The sequence below is a fragment of the Leptodactylus fuscus genome, chromosome 4 (assembly GCF_031893055.1).
Source record: "Leptodactylus fuscus isolate aLepFus1 chromosome 4, aLepFus1.hap2, whole genome shotgun sequence".
NCBI lineage: Eukaryota > Metazoa > Chordata > Amphibia > Anura > Leptodactylidae > Leptodactylus > Leptodactylus fuscus.
The window spans coordinates 21,489,855-21,507,454 of record NC_134268.1 but is presented as its reverse complement, the minus strand read 5'-3'; the positions used below and the strand labels follow the sequence as shown (position 1 = coordinate 21,507,454).

The 17,600-nt window shown below is 42.9% G+C and overlaps 1 protein-coding gene across 9 annotated transcripts in view; it reads left to right on the top strand.

The window, feature by feature from the left end:
• The window catches only part of ENPP2 (ectonucleotide pyrophosphatase/phosphodiesterase 2), a 93,571-nt gene that overhangs the window by 68,141 nt on the left and 7,830 nt on the right, over positions 1-17,600 (top strand). For 3 of the 9 annotated variants that reach the window (XM_075270232.1, XM_075270231.1, XM_075270235.1), the window contains exons 17-27: positions 264-351; positions 790-962; positions 1,732-1,780; positions 2,432-2,476; positions 3,750-3,806; positions 4,034-4,144; positions 6,535-6,671; positions 7,527-7,662; positions 8,558-8,635; positions 9,360-9,492; positions 10,886-11,039. In XM_075270232.1, the coding sequence (XP_075126333.1) occupies positions 264-351; positions 790-962; positions 1,732-1,780; positions 2,432-2,476; positions 3,750-3,806; positions 4,034-4,144; positions 6,535-6,671; positions 7,527-7,662; positions 8,558-8,635; positions 9,360-9,492; positions 10,886-11,039 (1,161 nt within the window). The remainder of the gene's footprint in view (positions 1-263; positions 352-789; positions 963-1,731; positions 1,781-2,431; positions 2,477-3,749; positions 3,807-4,033; positions 4,145-6,534; positions 6,672-7,526; positions 7,663-8,557; positions 8,636-9,359; positions 9,493-10,885; positions 11,040-17,600) is intronic. The other 6 variants (XM_075270234.1, XM_075270237.1, XM_075270238.1 and 3 more) reach the window with 4 other exon arrangements.

Below are 17,600 nucleotides of genomic sequence, written 5' to 3'. Positions count from 1 at the left end.
AAAATTTGGTGAAGATCGGTCCAGTCGATTGGTCGCGCATAAAGAACAGACAGACAGAAACTTATTTTTTTATGTATATGAGATTGCACACCTTGCTATCTGCTTTGGGTTCTGGAGGATATAAATATTGCTTGTCTAATAATGTGAACTTTGTGACATTTTTGGCAAACATCAGGTCTGATGCATTTCAGATGAAGGGAATTGATGAGATGAGATTTGCTGAGATGAGATTTGAGTGATGGTGACTTCTTTTTCCTCACCAGACGGTCTTTGTTGGTCATGGCCCATCATTTAAATACAAGAATAAAGTTCCTCCTTTCGAGAACATTGAGCTCTACAATGTCATGTGTGGTGAGTGACCCGACCTGCATTTCGTTTTAATATTGTGTCGAAAGTTTCATTTAATTTGCCATTTCTGTGGGAATGTGTTTCAAAAAGTTTTTCCAAAAAAATTTAGATTTGTGAACCCTATGATTTGGCCCTCCTAACTGTCCTGGAGACGGCCTCAATTGTATGTGTAGTGCCGTGTCCACCAGTCGATCTCTGAGAATGTTGGGAGACCAGACCCAATTGATCCCATATTGATAACCTATCCTAAAATTAGTCCAAGAAAACCACTTCAAATATGAACAAGTTCCCCCACCTCCTACCTCTTGAGTTTCAAGGTCATCCATTTGGGTACCATACAACTTCTAGAGTCCAATCTTTGGCCACTTAGGATTTTTATCCCATCTGTATGTGTGTGTAATGTTTTTACTTTATATTACTTATCACTTTCTGTCTCTACAGATCTCTTGGGTTTGAAACCTGCCCCCAACAATGGAACTCACGGAAGCTTAAACCATCTCTTACGAGCAGCATCCCACAAGCCGACATTACCAGATGAAGTCTCCAAACCCGTCCCCATAGTACTTTCTCAATCCACTGTCAATGAAGAGCTTGGATGTTCTTGTGATGATAAGGTAGATGCCACCAAATATCTGCTGTTACTGTTGTATGTGGCATATGTCAAATGTTCAGGTCATTTTCATTGTTTTTTTGGTCCAAGGGAAAATCTGCTAGAATAGAGCTCTCAATATGACAGGTGTGTAGGGGCGGGCGAGCAGGAAGTCTGTGAGTCAAAGCTTCAACCAATAGCTGCAGAGCAGGAAGTCTGTGAGTCAAAGCTTCAACCAATAGCTGCAGAGCAGGAAGTCTGTGAGTCATAGCTTCAGCCAATAGCTGCAGAGCAGGAAGTGATGCCACATAAAGGGGAGTGGTTTTGGAAACTATGTACGTATATCTCAACATGCACCTGTAGTGTATGGAGCACCCTGGAAACTTGTATTTGGGGGACTATAGTGAAAGAAATAATGACCCAGGATGTTAAGACCCGAATAGATCAATTTTATTAAATGTCATCTTGTTTCTTGAAGTGTCTATTGTGAGGACTTTGACACCCCTCAGCAGCTAGCAGAAGCTTTAAAGGCAATGCACCCTGGGAAAGGTATGCAAAATAGGTCTCCTATAGGCCAAAAACACCTGGCTCTCAACAAAGCCTGCCTGCTGGGTCATGTTCTAAAACTCTAATGAGTCGAACATTGACTTTCGGAATAGCTTGAAACATGGCTTCCTTCTCCCGAAATAGTCTTATTTTGCAGAGCTACACATGTACAGACACATTACTGAAGCTATAGAATGTTTTTTGATTTTTGCTAAATAACTTTTTTGTGGTTTATCTTTCATGTAAAGAACAAGGCTGAGGAATTGAATAAACGACTATATCTTAAAGGAAATGATGGTAAGAACAATATGGCGTCATGGTTGTAAAATGTCCTCCTTGTGGCCGTGCACTTTCATTGGATCCAGGCTAAGCAGAATCGGTTAAGCAATAACTCTATTATGAATGGTCCTGATCTGTGGCACACACAGAAGGTCTTTGTCAAAGTGGGACCTCCTAGTCTCGTAACGTACATAGAGAATTTTCTATCATTAACTGCCAATGTATTGCTTTGTACTACGATGGTAGCGGTCAGGACCATCTACTGAGGTTTACCAACCAACCAACAAGAGATATCAACCACTGGTAATGGATATTTTTGAGAGAGGTTCCCCTTTCCCATTCGATTTGTTGTTTCTCTAAGGAACTTTTTGGGTTATTTCAGATTTTTCCATGTTCTAATAGATTTCTCAGCAAGACTTAATAAAACTTTTCATGACTGTTCGATGGAAAGATCTGCAAAGATGGACCATTACAGCTCTTCTGCAATGTTGAGTGCCATGATGTCGCCATGAAGATCTGTTCCTCCACATACCCTAATATTCGCGAAGGAATATTAGGGTGCCCCAATCTGGCCCTTCCCATATATTCTAGTTGCCTTAAACAATTTTGAAAGCCGCTATTGATGATCAAGACCCAACACTAAACCCCTCCTCCCATTTTCCTCTTTAGCCAATCTTACCATGCTGGAAGATCTTGACTATCCGTACATTATAGGTATATCTGCTTTCTCTATATCCGCATCCTAATACGATTAATGGTCACTTCTGTTTAAAAACATCTGTAACCCAACTTACAAACAAGATGGCAATAAGTAATTCATTAAAACCATTACATTTGGTTTAGTAGAACGAGCCCTAGTGTGATGTCTGCATCTGCTATGTAAAGTTTTTGTCTGGGATGTCCTCTCATTGACCAAAAATTACCAACCCCCATGTTAAACTTCTCCAATACACAAGACAGACACAGACGCCTTGTGATAGGACCTCAAAATCTACGGGCCTTCCTCAGGCTCAAAGCCTGGGAGTGACTGATACCTCTGCACCCCTTATAGCTACACCTCAAACTGTAGGTCTTTGTTGACCCTGAACTTGGCTTGCTTCAACTTTAGTGGACTTAAACATGGACATTACAGTAGTTGTAGCCACCATGGTCTAGATGTTGAGGGTGCCCACTCAAGTGTTCCTTTTTGTGGGGACTTACAAGCTAGTGGGTTCCACTATCTAGCGGTACTATTTGGGTTCTCTTGTATATGGACTTCTCATCCATACCTCTAAATATAGCTACCTATTTATAGGCTCCAATGGGTCCTGGACAACCCCTTTAAGTACCCCAAGTGCCTTATATTCAGCAAGTAGATTTATGACTTGAATTCACTAGAGTGAACATTGTAGCTAGGCTTGGGCCATTTTTTGTAGTTCTGCCCATTGGGGCCATTTATCATAGTTGCACGCTAATGGGCTTACAGCTTTTTTGCCCCACCCACCTAGTAGGACTGAATCAAATGAAATAAAATCGGGTAAGTATCTCCCATAGGTAGTAACGTATAATATACATTGCTTAGAACTTACATAAAACATTATGGTTTGCAGTTACCATTACTAAATTCTTTGATAAAATTTGGTAAATTTCACAATTTGTTTTTTTTTTTCCAATTAAAACCACTAAGGAACAAATAACACTGACCATTAATCAGACTAAATTACTAATATTGTTGTACCAGAAATGTCCACCCCCATAATATCTACTGACCTCATCCACTTGGGTTTCATTTCTGCTACAATGATCGATCGATCCATCGTGATCTTCTCAATGACTTGGTCAGTCTATGGACCATACCATCAGGATAAATCTGGAGATTGTGCCTTGGAGACCAATCTCTAGATGACTTGTTCTCCTTTTTTTTTTTTTGTAGGATCTCCTCACTGTAAGCAACTTTTTTTGTTCTGTATCCGATCAATTAATTTCTTGTATCTGTTTGTATTGACAGATGTGGCAGTAGATGAACTTAGCAATGAGATTAAGGAGGTGCCACCAAGAAATACAGGTTTGTTCATTCCTTATTGATGTTGACTTACTCGTCCTGTTAGTACTTGGTCCTTGTCCCGTCCGTCTGTGTGTTTTTGTGTAACGTGAGCCATCAATTTTTTTGGAAACCACATGAAAGCCCCTGTTCTGCTGTGTCTTGCCTGTGGGTGAAGGTGGAGGTGACAAACTGCTGCAGTATATGACTTGTCACGTTGTCATTTTTCTTTCTTCAATCTTGGATTAAAGGGGCTGCACTTGAGAGGTTACTTAGCAGCTCAGAAGAAGCAGCCTTAAGTACTTCTTCATTGGAAAACCCGCCAGAGATGCCCTCAGGAGTGTCCCTTACAAGCAGTGCTGGTGAGCCTTTGAAACTAAACCTTTAATGGCTGTCCAGCTGGTAAATGCCAGATGAAACTAACACGCCTTATGTTTGGTGCAGTCATGTCTGGGTCACGCATTAATATGACCCCCTAATCCTAACCGGAACTGCTACTGTTACTAAAGCGGGGGCGTACACTATAGAAGGAGGGCCACACCCCTGAGCACACTAGATCCTTCCCCTCCCAACTCCTACTGTCTGTACCATAACTAACTCCAACCTCCAAGGTGCTAGTGAAATAGAAAACTGCTCAGCTTCAGTCTCAGAGCAGACGGTGCTCAAATCTTTTTGCCCAAAGTGGCAATTCTAATACCTGATGGTGTGATGGGTCATTAATGGGGTCTTCAATACCCTTCCTATAGCTCCGCTGTATTAAGGCTCCCGTTCCGAATATAATATGAAATACAGGTTCGTTAGTTAAGCTGTTGCTATAACTTGAGTAGGACTGACGCGTTTCGGTGCAATTATTACAATACAAAGCAATTGTATCACATATTATATCTGTTTACGGATGAGGTCAATTAAAGGGGATGTGATGTGTGATACAGTGCCTTAAGTTTCCTTACTATTGGACTGTTAATTTGTGATGTGTGACTGCAAACCATAATATCATAATGTTAGCTGTAACTGAATTGCAACTCGTACTTGTGGACTACAATTGCTGAAATTTTTGCATTTTATTCCCTTTCTCCTAAGGACTATAAAGTGGGATTCTGTCTGTCACCGGATCCAAGCACACCGACCAAGTCCGCAGATAGATAGGTTAGGGTCACCTGAATCAAACAGTGTTTTTCCCCTTGTGAATCGCTGCCTCTGGCGAGAGAGTGCTGTTTTTGTCAATATGCAAATGAGCTCTTTGGAGCAGTGAGGGTGTGGCCACTCGTGTCTTTGGAGCAATGGCAGCACCCTCACCAAAGAGATCCCTTGTATGTTTACATATCTTGGCAACTGAGACAGCGATTCACAAGGGGGAAACTCTGTTTGATTCAGGTGACCCTACTCTGCGGGCTGGGGTGATATGCTGAGGTCTAGTGACACTCCCTTTAAGTCACCTGCTAACTAACACTTGCATCTTCTTGACCAGTCGGAGTGATCACGTTTTCTGACATGTTTGTGTTTTGGCTTCCTTCCCATGTGTGACTTAAGATAATGGAAAAATAAGAGGGAAGACAAACACTTTTTGTGAATTTGAGGACAAGCTGTTTTTACATCACAATAACAAACTATAAAAGAACTTCTCATCCTGTCCAAATCACGTTCCCGTCACCCATCGTACTCCATTGTGCAATACCAGCCGCAGTCTCTGAAGTTCCTTGACTCAGCAAGTCAGGATAGATATGAGGAGAAATATGAGGAGGGTGACATGGAATCGCACCACAAATACCTAATTCTAGTCAACGCTCTGTAATGAGTCTTTCAGTGTCAGGAAGCCGCTCTAAAGCCCGGTGCCTATTGTGTATTAAGTGGAGGCTCCTCTAGTATAGTACCCCACAGTGTCCCCTTCAAACACTATAGTCCTTTAGTGGCTATAAGGTTTTTGCTATGAAGTTTACAAAAATTTCAGGTTTGGACAAACCCAACGTTTTGGGGGTTCACCCACCCACAAACTTTTGTATACTCTGGTGATCAAAAAACATGTTACTCACCTCTCCTGGGCTCTGGCATGGAAAAATGGACTTCCTTAATGACGTCAGAGGACTCTAAGGCCTGTGAGTCATGGTCATGTGGGTTAAGCTGGCGTCAATATGGGTCATGGCGCTGACATCACCCATTTGACCACTTATGCTATATCACAGTCTAAAGCTGAATTCATTGAGGAAGCGAAAAGATGCCTGAAGACAACGGGGGGAAAATAGGGGGTGCGCCGAAGCCCAGGAGAGGTGAGTGACACTGTTTATATTTAATCACCTCACCTGGGCCTCCGATCATTATACTCTGAATAGCAGTTCTGTTCCAGACTTGGGCAACATGCCGCCTGAGGCGAGATACTCCTCTTTCCTCATGGCAGATGCAGCCCTGCAGACACGCACACCACCCCCAGAGAAACCAGTTACCGCCCACTTGGCTTGTAGACCCCAATTTACATCAATAGTAACAGCGCTTATCCTTCGAATGGATCTGGATAAACAGTATGCCATAATTCTCATTCTCAATGCTTTTTAGACTTGGGGACCGATCCTTTATTGACACAGACACCCCTTCATGCTTGTGACGGCCCATGTCTGTGTATTGTGCGGCCATGTCTCTGTGTAGCTTGTATATGGAGCTTTTAATTTTTTATGTTTTGTCACTTTTTGTTGCAGTTTGCTCGCTTTGTGGTATGTGTTTGCGTCCCTTGTTCATCTGTGCTTCGCATCTATATTTTCAGACAAAAACCTCTTATACGGGCGTCCAGCGGTGTTATTCAAAACCAAGTACAGCGTGCTCTACCACAGCGACTTTGTGAGCGGCTACAGTGAATCACTGCAGATTCCGCTCTGGACATCGTACACCGTGTCAAAGCAGGTCCGTATCATGGACTGAGAGGGCTTGGTATACCAGACTAGCCGCACAAATTATAATGGCCCCACATGGTATAATGCCCCTTAGTGACTCTTACACGTTATAATGGCTCCTTAGTGGCCACCTACATTATAATGCCCTTTAGTGGCCCATCACACAGTGAAATGCCCTTCAAATATTTAACCTGTTGCCCCTCAGACATTAAGCTTTCCCTCATTGGTGGCCCCTTAGACATTAAGTAATCTGACCCCGACAGTGGCCTCAAAAACATTAGTGGGCAGCAAAACTATACTCGGACATGAAAGACAGGGACCCATAAAGTTTTATGGGGCGTTCAAAACATGTTCTGTTTTACCCCCTCCAGGGTCCCCTCAGTATACAAATTGTTTACATGCCAAACTTTTGGAAAGTGTTGGACTGAGGTTCCTTGGGCCCCGGGATAAAATGATTGAGGGTCCACCCTCCATCGCTCCCATAGAAATAGACCCTACTAAGCCTCCAAACTGGGTTGTCCTAGCTGGATTTGTGAGGGCCATTATTGTGTTAGAGCCTGGGCCCAGTGGAGGTTCCTCTGGTGGACAATTACGACCCTACTCCCAGCCGTGAAACCTTCTTACTAGAATTCCCATGTTGGCCTTTGCCCCATACTCCTAGCGATGGCAGAGTACGTCTGGACCCACGCATCTCTCCAGGTCATGCCTGCCATAGAAGAAGACCTCAGTATGTATATAGATGGAGAAGATGGAGCCCACCTTACCGTGTGTGCACTAGGGCCCAGGAGCTTCCCATTACGCCCCTGTATACACATACCTGTTGCTAGAATCTTCTTATTTCACTGTACATTTCCCCCCATGGCAGGCTGAAGTATCTGGCATCCCGGATTATTTATCAAGCTGTGTACGGCTGGACCCACGCATTTCTCCAGGCAACAGTCAGAGCTGTTCAGCTTACAAGGCAGATAAACAGATGTCCTATGGATTCCTCTTCCCACCCCGTGAGTGTTATCTCGGCCTCATGTGATGTGTGTGTATGTGGGATTTCATTAACCTTGTAGATTACTTTATGCTGCTGTCAGTCGTAGCCCTGAAGAGACTGAACAGCGCCGGGCGTAGCCTTCACCTAGTACCCAATGTTCTGTGTGAAAGGCTGCAGACTGATGAAGAAATGCACATACCAGAGGCCGGCATCTATTTCTAGTTTATAAAGTCAAGCATATACTTTTTTTTTTTTTTTTTTTTTTTTAATTATTAAACAACAGCGCCACTCCTGCCCATGGGCAGTGCTGGTATTGCAACTTTAACCCAACTCAAATAAATATACTAGACAAAGCTTGTGGACAAGTGGTGGTCATGGCAATGAATCAGACCTTCTTTCCTTATCCCAGGCAACCCTATAATCGTAAAGGGTTTTTCAGGACTAAAATATTGATGACCTATCCTAAGGGGGTTCCAGACCTGATCAGTCGATCAAAGTCCAGCTCCGATTCCACTACACAGACCGGTGACTTCATGTTCATAGGTCACATGGTGTGTATGCAACTCAGTCCCATTCAAGCAAATGGGGCCCAGCAACAATACCAAGCCGGCACTCTGCTTAGTAGTAGAAGCGGCGGAGCTTGTCTGAATACTACGGTTTCTTCAAAACCACTTATCCACAGGATTTCCGAGTTTGAGTCCCCCACCAGTCTAGATATTGGTGCCACTTCCACCAATGTTGTGTTCAGGCTCTGTACAGTTCACCAGAAGTGGCCTGACCTAGAAAATGGCCAATGTCGATGTCCTTTATAAGTTTATACACCATACTCCTATCCAGTATTGTATATTACATATATCATCTGTTTTTTCTGTTTTATTGTTGATTTTGGATTCACTGAATTTATTATCTTTCAGAATTAAGTTCTTCTGCCGATGCCAAATACGACGCGTTCCTCATCACAAACGTCATCCCCATATACCCTGCCTTCAAAAGTATGTCGCTCTATAGGGACGCTAATACTCTGCCCAATGAATAATTTTTCTATGAGTTTTAGTTCAGGATTGGACAGATCGAATTCCAACATGCTTGATCCTTTATTAGGCCATGAGATAAGGGACTGCTACAAATGTGACCTATAAGATTGGCCCAGCATGCATGCTTATGGTTTCTATACCCTGAATTTTTTCTCTTTATTGCTCTTAAAGGGGTATTCCCACGTCGCATACTCACCAGTCTTCACTGCTGTAAAATCTTCTTTCTTCCTGGTTTCTTGCGTCATTTGGTGGGCAGTATAGATAGGATCCTTGTGATGGGACAACCCCTTTAAGGCTCAGTTCACACAGGGCAAGAGGGGTCGGATTTTGGCGCTGAATCCACGTCACAATCCGCCCCCTCACAATAGAGGTCTATGGAGACCACTAGCGCTCTTTTTTTCCGTGAGCAGTATGTTCCTGCTCAGGGAAAAAAGAAGCGAGCTGCCCTTTCTTTCCTTGTGGCAGCACCTTCCAGACTAGGCCCATTCATTTGGGCCTATGCTGGACCGGAGTGCCGCGACTGTCGAAAGTCGCGACAGGCGGATTTTGGCCATATTTTGACACGGCTTCCCGCATCAGAAACCGGATCAAAATCTACATCCACACCCAATGTGAACGGGGCCTAATAAGTAAGAATCACATTTGCAAGTCAAGTCCTAAATTTTATTTTATTGTTTTTCAGGGATCTGGAACTATTTTCAGAGAGTCTTAGTAAAACGGTACGCCTCAGAGAGGAATGGAGTCAATGTCCTCGCCGGACCTATCTTTGACTACGACTACGATGGCTTATACGACACCCCTGACAAAATTAAAACGTAAGAGGTTGGCCTTCCTAGTATAAGCACTAGGATTCTGTTCGCACTCCATCATGGGCCTGTCTGATGAGTTATATTTGTGTGTCCACTGATTTATGGTAATGGGCTGTACTGGTCATGTACATGCAAGGTTTGGCCAAAAATAGTTGGTTGGGCCCCCCCAAATTTTTTACCACTTATTCTCAGTTATTATATAATCAGATCATTTAGATTATACAGAGCCCTTACATATACATTATACAGAGCCCCGCCGATCAGGAGAACGGGGGAGATTTGTACCCCGTTCTCATTGAGGCAATGGTCGAGAGTTTGGCTGTTTCCAGCATTCCCACTGAATGAATGGATCCGTGCCGTCTATTCAGAATGAGGACATTATTACCCCACTCTTCTAATTGGTGGGGGCAAGAGCGATCCAACTCATGCCCTATCCTGAGAATAGGACACAACTTGCCCAAATCCAATATAGACCCTATAGAGATGCATGAGGCCCTTACCTACCACTGTATGCCTCTGATAAGAAGGTAGACTGATGGTTTTTGTATGGGTTGGGTATCCGATGAATCCAATGGAAAAAACGAAAAAATTTGTGCTCTTAGATTACCTTTTCCTCCATTGTGGAGAATATCTATATATACACAACTCCTCTGACAGAGCCTTTACAACAGGCATCAGAGGTTCAGCGCTGTATGACCTTTGTGCTCGTAAGCCCTTCGAGGGGTTGTCCAGGGAGTTTAATTTTACTTCCTCTGAGGATTAGTTTCAACATGGATCTGGATTTTTCGGGCGGATTCTGACTCCATGTCAAGTGATCAGAATCAGTACCTGGTTTACTCCACTTCTTGGACTGTACAACCAATCTCACGGGCTCCATTCCCACCACCATTGCTGTCTGTAGTACATAGTACCTTGAAAATTGGCCATATAAATAAGTGCTATGGGGACTATCGGACTATAGTAAAACCAGCCCCCATTGCACCTCTGAGAACCGGAGAGTCAGGAGGAGGCAGCGCAACCCATAGGCCGAGTGGCTCCCCGGCCTATGAGTGGCACTGCCCGGGAGAAGTAAGTAGAGTCAATCAGTGGACAATCCCTATAGGCAGCTGTTTATATCAAGCCCAATCCGCCTTTACCCCAACATCTGCAGTCAGGGCCCCCATTAAACACCTGGCCAATGTTTATCACATTTTGGGTGGCTATCCTCTGCATTCTCCAATTTCTTACCAAATTCCAAACACCTACCAATAGGTTAATCGTCTTATTGTGTGAGATGGGGACATTAGATCATGACGGAGCTATTACATTGGATAGTGTTGATGCTCTATAATGGCCATGTTACACAATGGCTACTACTCCCCAGGCATTACAGATGTATCTTTTGTCCCCCACTATTTAGGTTCGTCGATGGAACGATACCAGTCCCGACTCACTACTTCTGTATTATAACCAGCTGTCTAGATTTCAACCAGCCGGCTGACAGCTGTGATGGCCGGTTATCCGTCACTTCTTTTATCATTCCGCACCGACCAGACAATGACGAAAGCTGTAATGTAAGTCAATCTCTGTCACTTTTGTGTTAAACTCTCATTTGCCGGTCAGAACATTTATAAATGCGGAACTGAATTTAAAAAACAAAAAAATCCAAAAATTTGCATTGGCCATTTGACCACTTTTTGACCACTGCAGATTTTTAATAATGAGCCTGGACCCATAGAAAGATCCTCTGGTGGGCTCTCTTGGATACATCTATTATACACCCATTATTATAAATGTCCCCCGTTTTGTTGCCCCAAAAACAGCCCTTCTCTTATCCGGAGGCTGCCTGGTATTGGAACTTGCTTGAATTAGGGGTTAACTTGCATTACCAGATACAACCCAAGGATAAGAGTGGTGCTGTGTTTGGCAAGCAAAAAAACCCAAAAAATTTACCTTTTTTTTTTTTTTTCTAATCCTAGACAAATTGTAGTAGTCATAATATGTAAATGATTTCTTTAAAAAAAAAAAAACTCCCAAAAACATACAAATTATTGATGGAAACCATATACAGATTCCAAAATGACTCCATGTCGTACGCGTAGGAGGTCAGGGGGAGCTGAGTTTTAGGCTTCTATTTGTTGGTGTCCTTTTACTAGTAACTAGAGATGGGCGAGTGCTACTCGAAACTCCCGTGGGAATGAATGGACGCAGGGGGTTAAGCGGCCAGCCGCCGGCAAAGTCGGCGTGCCGGCCGCTTCCATTCATTCCTATGGGTGCGTGCTATTCGAAACGGCCGTTTCGAATAGCACTCGCTCATCTCTACAAGTAATAACCTATTGTCAAGGACCCTTGCCTATGTCCTTGAACTGGAGTGCCAAAAAAAATTTACATTTTGCTCCTAAACCCTGCACAGTCAATTTCCATAGGTCTCCAGAGTGGTGTGAGGTGCCACCATAACGCAGTATAGATCTTCGCTTCCTGGACCATAAGTATGACATTATAGAGAAATGGGCACAGACCTGAATTTTTTGGAATTTGGACCGTATTCAAAAATAGGGATGAAAAAAAACAATAAAAATAACAAAATTGTATTTTTTTTTTAATTTAGTTTTGTTGAATTTTATAGAATTATTATCTAATATGTAGCCCTCTAAATCAGTATCTACAGGAATCAGAAGTAGGATGAGGTCATTCTGGAATCTGTATGAAATGTTCCATCCTTGCCCTCATTCACCTGTCATGTCCCGTGAACCGGTCACCTGGAGCCGAAACAATTTTCCCATAATTGTAAATGGATTGAACGTCTCTATCCTCCATCCTTCACTACTTAGAACCGTTTTCAAGTCCATCTAAAAAGAGAGCAACTTTTTAAAAATTTTGATTTTTGGTTTCGTGTGTGTCGCCATGGAAAGAGACAAGTAAACCCTGTGTAGTCGGACCCAGCAGAGCCTTCTGACTATTCCCTGTTTGTTGTTCTACTACAAATGTACAGTATGATAGCCAGAAGTAGGAAATGGATGGGACTGATTTATCAAGACTGGTGCTTGCCCTTCCAGAATGTTCACCTAATTTATGACCAGGTGCACGCTTCATCATAAATTGGGCACAACCTTTTGTATAGGTGCACCTAAAAAACCCCAAAATGATGATAAATTTGACAGGGCTATTGGTTTCACCCCAGTTCGCCTCGTAAAAAGTTGCAAATTTTTTTGATTTTTCTCGGGGGAAAAGTGCAACTTTTTCATGGTTTGTACGCGAGATTTCTGGTGCACAAGTCTTGATAAATCAGCCCCTTTATCTAGAGTATCAGGGTAAGTTCACACACAGTTTTTTGGTCAGGGTTTTGCCATTATCAAAACCGGACAACGCGCAAGGAGTTTCCTGAGGCGTTTTTGCCATTTGAAGCGGTTTTTTAGGTGTTTTTCGAGCAGTTTCCTGATCTGTTTCCTTTTGGGATGTGGTCATGAATTATATTTAAAAAAACGCCTGGCGTTTCCTGATCAGGTTTTTTCCATTTCCGTTTTAGGTTCTGCTTCAGGTTTCTGACCAAAAAACCGCGAGCAGGAAAAACCGGCTCCCATTGACTTGCATTGAAGCCGCGAGTGGGAAATGCTCATGGCTTCAAAAAGAATGGACATCTCGCTTCTTTTTTTGCCACTAGCAGAAAAAAAACGCTAGCGGAAAAGATTCAGAAGCGTTTTGTACCGTATATACTCGAGTATAAGCCGAATATCAATGTATAGAATCTCCCATAAAATAGTGGGGGGAAAAAAAAGCTTTTTTAAAAAAAAATAAAAGTTGTAAATCTCTCCTTTCCTTAGAATACATATAAAAGTAGAAAATGACTGTGACACACATTATACACATTAGGTATCCCTGTGTCTGACAGTGCCCGGTCTACTGAATATAGGGGATCTGCAGTGCTCCTGTTCCGTCGGGAAGGGGTTAATAGGAGCACTGCAGATCCCCTATATTCAGCCAGGCTGAGTGCCAAGTGGGGGAAGAAAAAACCCAGTCCTCAAGCTCAGGGAAGGGGCAGACAGACAACCAAAACACCCCCTCCCCTTCCCCAGCAACTACTGCACCTAAAAACTCCGAGACCATTTTAATTTTTTAAATTTCCCAGTAGCTGCTGCATTCCCCCCCCTCGGCTTATACTCGAGTCAATAAGTTTTCCCATTTTTTTTGTGGTAAAATTAGGGGCCTCGGCTTATATCCGGGTCGGCTTATACTCGAGTATATACGGTACTTTGAATGGTGAGGCGTTTTTTGGTTCAGGGTTTGGAGGCGAATTTCTGCCAAAACCCTGACGCAAAAAACTCTGTGTGAACTTACCCTCAGACTATGCAAGGTTTGTTGTCTTTTACCAAGGAAACCCTTCCGTCTGACTAGACGCTAGATACACAAATTGGTAGGGAATTTTAATCCCGATTAATAGTGTAAATCTCATTTATAGTCTTCACTTTAGGAACATTTTCACACTACCTAACCCATGGTGACCGGGACACTTATAAATGTGTTGTTTTTTTTCTCTGCTGTGTATATTGTATAATTAAGATAATTTGCATATTCTTGCAAATCTAGAAATAGTTGTGCAATATTGCTAAATCCAACTTCTGTGGAAATTTAATAACGCAACGTATTACCTCTTAATACCTGCCGTACAGTGCTTGTGATGGTACATTAACCAGCATCTCTGCCAAAAAAAATTCTAAAAACTTTACTGTTCTTCGATGCGTCTTTTTGTGCATGTTGGCTTTGTAGCTTTGTATTGCTTGGCAGTTTTGGCAAAGTTGCTACTTTGGACGTTCATGAACACAAGAATGGTTTAGGGCTCGTCCATATACACGTGCGCCCCTTACTCAACTTTCCTGTTGTCTCAAGATCTCTTGGGAAGAGTGTCGTGAGATAAATAGGCCCGAAAAAAAAAAAATTAAGAAAATTTTAGTTTTATTTGCATTGTGAGATTTTTTAATTCCTTCACCATTTATCTTGAGACATCTTAAGCCAAGGGCAATGGAGGGCACATATGTATGTCCGGCCTGAACAAGTCTTATGGTTTCCTACGGGGTCTTTTTGGTGTCCATTGGTATCAGTTTTACCTTTCCATGTAGAGAAATGTTTCTCTATTCAGACGCCGGTGAAGGGCAACAACTTTTTCATTAATTTCATTAGTACTTTAGTGAAAATATGTCTTCTCTATTTTTTCCCCCCTATTTACTGTATTTGTGTTCTAAAATGAATCAGAAATGAAGTTAAGGTCTTACAATAGACTATAAAAATTATCACCATGAATTTTAGATCTCAAAAATAATAAAATGGGTAAAAAAGTTTAAAAAAAAAAGTTTAAATGGGGAAAAAAAAAGAGTCTTTGTCTACTCTTTTTATTTTATTTTTTGGGGGGAATCCAGGAGGAATATACCGTAAGACAACATCAGTATATATAAGACTCAATAGTATGTGGAGATAACAAGTCGGACATCATACACTGATTGGACAGTGGCAGGGTTCTACATCATACCCCCTTGACTGTCACTGCCCACTTGATAGTAGAAGCCTAAGGGTAAGTTCAGATGGCGGAGGCCGCCTCAGGTTCCGGTCCAAAAGACGGGTAGCCGTGACTGAAAGCCGGTGCATGGCATCGGCATCCAGCCGCACACTCTGCTCCAGATTAGCCCCAAATGAATGGGCCTAGTCCGGAGGAGGGTGTGTCTTCAGGCCAAATCGCGAGGCGAAACGGCCTGAAGAATGAGCATGACGCTTCTTTTTCCGGAAGCTGGAACAAGCCGGCTCCCGTAAAAAAAAAAACTCCTGAACGGATTCCATTGATTTCAATGGGAGCCATCTTTTTGGTCAGGATTTTGAGGTGGATACGGCCTCAAAATCCTGACCAAAAAAATCCTGTGTGAACTTACCCTAAGTTAGCAGATCAGACAATGAAACGAACTGCATTGATTGCTCAGGAATGGTGGGGAGCTAGAGAGAAAATTCCAACTGTGCCAGAATCAGTGGAGCGCCTTTTATAGGCTGGAAATCACTAGAATTGGTGGAATTATTGAAATGTCTTATTTTATTATGGGGTCTTTTCCTGTAAATACTTTGACACCATATCCCACCATCTTGGGACAGGGGGGCCAATTGGTTTTTTGCTTTTTTTTTTTTTTTTTTTGCCTAAACCTTTCAACTAGGATTCATCGTCCCTTTTTTTTTTTTCTTTTTTTTTTTTTTTTGCATTATATGGTTTCCAAATCTGTAGCATAGGAATCGCCATGCCCATAGGGGTAGGGGTGGGAATGGACTGTGCAGCCAACAACATGGGCACCATACCCACCACCATTGCTATCTTTATAATATATACTACCTTGATAATTGGCCGTATAAATAAGTACATTTTTATGATAAGGATACAAACCACAAATCCTGTACTTGCTGTATACCTCCTTACGGACTGCCCGTATATGCTGGCACATTTTACCAAATGAACTAATTCTGCATGGCCTGAAGAAAAGCCCTTCTGAATGCCAAACTAACAAAATGACTGAAAGCACGTGGAGGACACGTTACACGCACACGGTCTTGTGTTCTGCTTCTCCTCTCCATGCCTAATCTTTCTCCATGTGTTCATATTTCCTGTGTCTTCATTCTACATGTTTTACTACGTATAATATGTTATTTGTAGGGATGAGCGAACACTGTTTGGATCAGCCGATCCGAACAGCACGCTCCCATAGAAATGAATGGAAGCACCTGTGACGCCGGCCGGCCGCCGGCAAAGTCAGCGTTACAGGTGCTTCCATTCATTTCTATGAGAGCGTGCTGTTTGGATCGGCTGATCCGAACAGTGTTCGCTCATCTCTAGTTATGTGTCTTCACTTACTTTTCCAACTGTGTAAAGATCTTCCCCAAATAGAATAGGAGTCTCATTTGTTATAATACACTCCTCAATATTGAAATTGCAACACCAGGAAGGAAAAGTAAAATATGGGCACCGTGCACATGAATGTATGATTCTTGAGATTATTCATGGATGTCAAGGGAAGATCCTGCCCCACTGAATGCATTTGGGCACACAAATCGTCAAGATTGGCTGCCAGTAGCTTCCTTTGCAATTGCCAAACCATGACGTCCTATCTGTGCCCAATGGGAGACATGTCGAGATGTTGCAGAACATGGAAGCTCACAGTACGACGAACAACACACAGCCTGGTGTTGACGTTCCTTCTAAAAGACTTCGGAGAACTGGCCGTACCAACAGTTCCACAACCAACTCGATGTAATACCGAGTTGTGTACCTAAAATGAAGACTGGAAGGGTCCAGCTACTGTACATTATGCCTCTGCACACCAGGAGTAGGACCCGTGTGATGTTCCATTGTAAAGCTGTCTTCATGGCTTTGCCCACGTGGTCTCCAGACTATCTGGCTATCATTGCTCGTCACTCAAGAGGATAGACCTCCATTCCATCCTCCATTGCCATCTTGCTGTGCATCATGGTAGCCTTTGAGAGAAATGTTGTGAGTAGGATTGAGCCGATCTTGAGATTTCAAGATTGATTTTAAAATCCGATTTTCGATCATTTTCCAGCCGATCTTGATCCTGATCGCGATCGTGAAATTTGCTCGATCGCCGATCGGAATCCGATCTTTTCCGAACCCGATCCTCAACCCTAGTCAATGCTTCTCTATGAGAAAAGTCTTTTTTTAGGGTTGAGCCGATCTTAAGATAACCTCTGATCTCGATCCCGCTGGAAAAGATCGGGTCAGAATTTCGATCGCGATCGTGAAATTTACTCGATCGCCGATCGAAATCCGATCTTTTCCGATCCCGATTGCTCAACCCTAGTTGTGAGGTCAATGGAATAGCTGTAGCTTGACATCTAGCTCGTAGCTCAATGTCCGATGGTTTGTGTTGACACTGCTTGCTGCCCTAGGCTTGGGAAGTGACATCAATTTCACGTGCAGTAGAAAATGGATCACTACGTGGCATTGGTCAAGTCAGACTTTCCATCAAAGTAGAGGTTCACCATTCCAGGGCATTGTTGTTCTCCCAACCACCAGGACCCACAATGTTGAACAAACTGACATCTTGGGTTTGTGTGCTGGAGTGATAAACCAAGGTTTATCCGTGCAAGGATTC